Genomic DNA, 7,342 nt, shown 5'->3' on the forward strand with positions numbered 1-7,342 from the left:
AAATAGAAAATAAAAACAAAAACTACTAAGAAATAATGAAACAAAGTCATAACTAGCAAGCAATCCAAAAAAATCAAGCTATTCACAATATTCACATATATACAATAACCAATAACATAACACCATTGCAATTCCCCGGCAACGGCGCCATTTTGACGATTGGATTTTTGACGGTTTAGAATTTCACTAATGAAATCTCGTCGAAGTATAGTTTCTAAACCAAGCAATAATCCTTTCATACAAAAAGTTGTTTGTCACTAAAACAAACCCCTAAATTTATAAACCGAAGTATTCAAACCTCAGGTCGTTCTCCCTAGGAATTACAATAAAGTGTCTTGTTATTGGTTTGAGTTGTTTTGGGGTTTTGGATAAGAGACATGAAAGTAAATGGCAATGAAAATAAACTAACAACTAACAAAGCTCTTGGCAAGATATGAGGACTGGAAGTTCTATCCTAGTTATCCTTCTCAATTGTGATGAGTATTGTTCATTGCTACCACTTAGTTAACCCTTACTAAAGAAAGGAAAGTCAAGTGGATGAATTGACTTGAGCCACAAGTCCTAGCCAACTCCCAAGGAAAGACTAGCTTTAGTGCACTCCAAACCAATTAGCAATCTCTCCAATTACCAATCAACAAAGGAGTTAGATAACTCAAGTGTCACTAATCACTCTACCTAGACCAAGAGGAACAAATTCTACACTAAAACTAAAAGAGACATTTCAACAAACACATAAAGTGCAATAGAAGTAAACAACATAAATTGCAAGAATTAAAGAGAGATCTAACTACAAAGGCAAGAGATCAACAATAGAAAAGCAAAGAAGAACAATTATTATGAGTTACCTCTTATTGAATTGAAAGAAAATGGAAGGAACAATAGTAGATCTACAACAAAACATAAGAACAACATAAAGGAAATTACAATAAAAGAATGGAAGAAGAATGAATCTAACAACAAGGAATTGAGATGTAGAAGTAGAAGAAAGCAAAGATTAAAACCTAGATCTAAGAACTAATCCTAATCCTAATCCTAATTCTAGAGAGAAGTGAGAGCTTCTCTCTCTAGAAACTAATTCTAACTACTAAACTAAACTAATCGTAACTAGATATCTCATCCCTCTTCAATCCTTGACTTAAATAGCATCAGAAATGAGTTGGATTGGGCCCACAAGGCTCCTAAAACCGCTGGGGACGATTTCATTAAAGTGGACCATGGACAGAATCGGCGCGCTCGCGCAAAGTGCGCGTGCGCGCCCCTGAACGCGAAGCAACATATGGCAAAATTTATATCATTTCGAAGCCCCGGATGTTAGCTTTCCAACCCAACTAGAACCGCATCATTTGGACCTCTGTAGCTCAATTTATGGTCGTTTAAGTGCGAAGAGGTCGGCTTGACAGCTTTCCGGTTCTTTCATTTCTTCACGAGTTCTCCAACTTTTCATGCTTCTTTCTTCATTCCCTTGATCCAATCTTTGCCTCCTAAACCTTAAATCACTTAACAAATATATCAAGGCATCTAATGGAATCAAGGTGAATTAGATTTAGCTATTTTAAGGCCTAAAAAGCATGTTTTCACTCTTAAGCACAATTAAAGGAGAATATACAAAACCATGCTATTTCATTGAATAAATGTGGGTAAAAGGTTATAAAATCCCCTAAAATCAATACAAGATAAACCGTCAAATTGGGGTTTGTCAGGACCAGACCTTCCCTAATACAATTTGAATATGCACCTGAATCAAAGAGTGCAATGGTGTAAAAAACAAAATCTTTAACGACAATTCGAACATTAACACGATGCTCATAAAGGAGAATACATTTATTGTTCTCAAAATTTGTTTTACCTCATTGTCGTTAGAAATTTTATTTTCTTGTTCCTTAGAGCACTCAGTTTGGTTTAAAAGAGAACCAAGATCCTCATCACTAGATTCTTCTTCTTGTACTAATTGTGAGAGAATAAGGTGATGATCGTTTTGGTTTCTTTTGATTTCCTGGATTTCTCTTTTAAGATTGTTAACCTCAGTTTGGAGGTCCTGAATGGTTATGGGACGAATAACTTGTTTTTCTAATTTTTTGAAAATAGGTTTGACATCATATTTATTGTTAAGAACCAAATTTTTGGGTTTTTTCTCCTTTTGTAAAGATCTTTTTAGTTTCAAAAGAAAGTCTTTCTTTTGTTCTGGATTGTCAATAGCCTCGATAGCATCAAATAAGAGATCTTGATCTTTGGATAAAACATTAATTTACTTCATATCTGAATCTGAGGAGGACTCAACATCATCAACTTGGATATTGTTGATATTATCATCAGAAAATTCTGGTCCAGAGTTATCATCTGAACTCTCTATCATAAGATTATTAATCTGTTCCTCAATCTGAGGATCAAGATTCAGATTATTAATCTTTCCTTTTAACTGACAGTATTTGCTAACATGTCTTGGTTTTTTACATGTGTAACAAATAATGGGGTTTTTCTGGGGATACTTTTGAAAATTCTTTTGGAAACCTGTTTCATTTCTAGGTTTTTGGAAACCCTTTTTGAATCTTCTAAAATTCTTTTCAGGGTTAGGTTTAAAAACTTTTCGGTTGGAAGGTCTTTTAGATTTCCTCGGATGACAAGCAGGAAGACCAAATTGTTCACAGAAAGTTCCCAAATCGATACGATTTTGAGTTTTCTCACGAGCAAGTTGCCTTTGAATTTTATCATCTTGACAAATCTTCAGGGCAACCTTTTGGATAAAAGAAATGAGTTGGCCATAACTTAACTCATCATAGGATATTATTCCGTCAGGGGTTAAGCTACGAATTTTGTCCCTTACTTTATCTCCAAGGGATTTGGGGAGTCCAGCAAGGAATTTTTCTTTCCAGAAAGGTTGTTGACTGTCTTCTCTGGTATAAACCCTAGTAAGAAAGGTGTCTTTATACCATCGAAAGTCAGACAAAGTTTTGCATCTGAGATTGGAAAGCAGCTCAGCAGAACGGTCTTTCCAAAGAGACGGATCACCAATGAAGTGGCTTGCTATGGTAAAAATTAAGGTATTGACAGCATCGGGGATAGGTTCCCCGTCGTCGCCAATGATGGGTTCATTCTGGTCATTGACTTTTATGGCAGAAAAGATTGAGTGTTTTTGGTTATCGGAAAGGTAGTTATCCCACCATCCCTTCAGCTGGCCACTAAAACCAGAAACAATAACATTGGCTATAGCTTCTTCAGAGGTGTCATGGGCTGCTTGATAGGCTGTACCTACCATTGTCATGTGCTGGAGCATACTCATGATATTATATTCCGTTTACATTATTGGCATTGAAGCTAACAAAACCTAGTTCTCTTTCTTCGAGAGCTAGATCTGGAGCGGATACACGATTATAACCATACGTAGAGGGTTTAGTTAAACCCTTCCACTTGGTTAGGGAGTTGGTCAAGATGGGGCTGATCTTGAGGGATGATTTGCCAGAATCATCACTTTGCTCAGAGCAAGATTCATTGGACTCAAGGCCAAGGGCATTAATAGCTTTAGATGCGCGTGTTTGAATACGAGAAGTAGATTCACCTGAGTTTGTAGGAGTTTCAGGGATAGTAGTAAAACGGTTCAAAAGTTGGTCAATCTTTTGAATAACTTCCGAATCACTAGATTGTTGTTTTAAAATGGAGGTTTTAAGACTTTGCTTAGCCTTGCTACTTATTTTAAAAGGTTTAAAAAGAGGTTTCTCAATACTTTTAGAAGTAGATGTTTCAGAAACATTTTTCAAGGAGAAAGTAGATCCTGAAGATGAAAGGTTGTCACCCAAGCATTGTAAAAATTTGTTGGTATAATTTGATTGTTCAATGAGATTTTTAATATCTTTAGGGGCGACAGCTTCATCCACATTCTTTGTTTTAAAGGGAGAGGCCATAACAGGATTATGTCCTTCCGTATTTGAAATAATAAAAGCTCCTTTTGGAGGAAACTCAGATCTAACTAAGTTCCCATCTTTGACTTTCCAAGTTGAAATAACATTTGCTGAAAATGAAGTTTGTTTATTTTTAAAAGGATACTCAATGTTGTTTTTTATGGAATAAGCATGAAACCATTCAAAAAAAGGAATATGCAATCTAACATCATTTAAAAATTTGTAATATTTTTCTTTGAATGATGAGATTTGAGAAGCTGTATAATTACTTAAATACCATTCTCTTTGGAGGTCATACTCTTTAGAGTTAAGGTTTTTAAGTAAGGCTTCTCTGTTTATAATAAATTCCGTGTTATTCATTTACCATTCAAAGAAGAATATGTTGGAGATTGATGGGATGGAATAGAAGATTCAACTTCAAATTCTACATCACCATCATCTTCTTGGTAAATTCCTTGAGAAATGCTTGAATTGTTTTGTAATCCGGAAATATGTATTTCAGAATTGGCTGGTCTCGACATTTTTGAAAACTGAGATTGGGAAGTTACTGAAAAAGATCTTCTTGCTGAAGCAAAATCATTAGATGTTCCTACTTCAGATCTAGAAGAAAAAGAGTTTCGTCTATCAAAGAAAATCTCTACTTTCCCTGATTCATCTTGTTTTACTTCTCGTAAAAGAGGTGCTTGTCTAGGTTGCGTTGGAATGGCTCGGTCAATTGACCATGATTGTGGGAGGTCAATTTCATCCCATCTTATGAGCCTTGGGATCATAACATTGGCCTTTGTCATGTCTGTGACAAACAAAGTGGTTTCACGATCTTGGGACTTAAGAAGGACTCTAGAGTTACAAGTGTTCATGACCTTGTATTGAATCCTATAGATTAAAGCGGCAGGAATGGAACCTTCTTTCATGTTAAGACCATGAATTCGAATGTTTAGGAAAAGAGAGTCAAGAATGTTAAGGTCTAACAGGCTGACCGTCTTGTTTGGGAAACAGTTGAAGTAAACTGGACCATGTCCTAGACTTGTTTCAACTGTTCCGATTAAGGAGTCTTGGAAGTCATTATGTCTGATGTCTCTAAGACACATGAGGATAGAGGCATTCAAACCTTCTCGGATGAGTGGTTTGACTGCAACTTGGACACACCCTATGTGAAGATATCTGTAGTGGCGGGCATGTTCTCTAACTGATTGTTTAGTCAGAAGATGGAATTCCTCACCGGAATCGGGTCCTAGAGGAATATTGTTTTCAGCGGTTTTGATGATATAATCAGATTTTCTCTTGTTATCATCAGGGACATATAACTCATCTTGAGGGATTTTGGGTATTTCCCAATTGTCAATGGCTTGATTGATATCTTCGAAGCAGACTTCTTCTTCAAAGATATTATGTTTGGGGAAAAGTTCCTCAGGACGAGTAACTTTCTCAGTAAGGGGATTGGAAGAAGAATGGATCGGAGAGGAGGAAGAAGAGGACGGTGAAGAGAAGGAAAGGCGTCTAGAGAGAGAGCGAAAGAGTTTAGACATGATTACATAAAATCTGATATCATAGCCCTCCTTTGGTTCAGAGAGAACATATATATTATCACTAAACTATCACTCAAATTTTGAATCTGGGTTTTTAACTTTTTTTTTTTATAATGAACCTTTAAATCTATAGCCACCAGGAGTTCTTACGTTTGGACCATTATTACTTTTGGGGACATCATCAAGTTAGCCTTACTGCCCGAATTCCAGGGTCTTACTGCTACAGTCCCTTTGAGTAATAAGGTGAAACGGCCTGTACTTCCAGATTTAAAGTATTGTTTCTTATGTACAAAATGAACAGCGAATAAGAACATTAACAACAGTAAATAAGAACATGAACAGTAAAATCCCAGATCCATGAATTTCAGAGAAAGTTTAATGATAATATGTATATTCCTACTTCCCCATCAGGCTCTGATATATATATATATATAGTGAAAAGGATTTATAAGTAGGAGTCTTTGTAGTAAAAAGACTTAGAACACGTGGAGGCTAGCTACTGCTTTCACCTAAAGAAACTCTTATCTCAAATATTTAGAAGTGTATCAAATCACATTATCAATCAATAATCATATACATATACATACTCAGCAATAATTCAATATTTAGCACAGCCATCCGGCTCATAACATAATCCATAACCAGTCATAATTTATTATCAAATATAGCCATTCGCTTCAAAACATACACAGCACTTCCACCCACATCATCAACAAAAACCGCACTTCTGCCATCATCCTAAGTAACCTCTTATGATCAATATCAAGCATGATTCATCATTTTTCAACCTTACTTCAATTCCAAGCTACCATTTTTCCTAGCTTCATCTCATTAATAGGCATACTATTATGATTTAGGGCTAAAAGAATCAAAATTAGAGGCTTAGATGTTTGAAATTAGATTTTAAAACACAAAATTCATTTTTGCTGAAAACAGAAATCACGTGTATGCATGAGTACGTATTTTGATCCATATCGTGTACGCAGCACCTTTTCGAGTATGCACACGCACCAAACAAAAATGAATGGCCGCGTATGATGGGATCTGCGTACGCAAAAACTTCAGGTCACGTGTATGCATGGGCAACATATATCGAGTATGTATATAAATACCTATCCTCGTATGCACGTGTGCCAAACAGAAACAATTGGTCGCGTATGATGGGTATGCGTACGCATGTATTGCAGAAGCTCTAAAAAGCTACTAAGTCCAGAATTTTCAGCTTTGTACACCAAACTTTGATCGAGCATAACTTCCTCATTTTTAAACATTTTTCCTCCGTTCTTCGAACGGCATAAACATCGCGGACCAACTTTTATTTCTAAATAAGTTTGACATAAATTAGATCCAGAGACCAAGTTATGCTCTGACAAAGTTGGGCCAAAATCACAATTTTCACAAAACATAACAAAGCTCCAATTTCAAAACATACAATTTCCAAACCCTTAAAACCAACCCAAGTCCTTACTAATTCAGCATTCTTCATAACTCTCAACTCAATATTCCATGTTCAACAATACACAATATACATTCATCATCTTACCAATCCTCTATTTTTATCAAACTAAGATTCAATAATTCAATGTCAACAATATACAAATACATCATCCATTTCTTAAGACAATTTCAACATCAATTTTACCATCAACATGTTACCAACAACAATCCAATTTCACTAACCATTCCACATATACCGAGTTACCCATACCATACATACAAGCTTCTATCTCAACCTCAAAAAATCACTAACCACATACATAATAATACAATATATCTCAACCAATCAACAACATACAAATTCAATTCCTATCCTAGGGTCACTAGCCTAAATTTTCACATTACATTACATTTTAGATACAAGAAACTGAAATCATACATTGGTCGATTCCCCAATAAAACCTCGAACACTACCGATTCACTTTT

General features: G+C 35.6%; 1 protein-coding gene across 1 annotated transcript; it reads right to left on the reverse strand.

The window, feature by feature from the left end:
* Positions 1–2,245: 2,245 nt before the first annotated feature.
* On the reverse strand, positions 2,246–3,253 carry LOC140173654 (uncharacterized). Its single transcript, XM_072198157.1, has one exon. The coding sequence runs from the start codon at positions 3,251–3,253 to the stop codon at positions 2,246–2,248; it is 1,008 nt and encodes a 335-aa protein (XP_072054258.1).
* Positions 3,254–7,342: the final 4,089 nt, after the last annotated feature.

Source organism: Arachis hypogaea, chromosome 6 (genome assembly GCF_003086295.3).
Source record: "Arachis hypogaea cultivar Tifrunner chromosome 6, arahy.Tifrunner.gnm2.J5K5, whole genome shotgun sequence".
In the NCBI taxonomy this organism is placed as follows: Eukaryota; Viridiplantae; Streptophyta; class Magnoliopsida; order Fabales; family Fabaceae; genus Arachis; species Arachis hypogaea.

Bases quoted from the DNA above. Each gene is read 5' to 3' on its own strand.
- LOC140173654 (XM_072198157.1), bottom strand. From the start codon at position 3,253: ATGGTAGGTACAGCCTATCAAGCAGCCCATGACACCTCTGAAGAAGCT.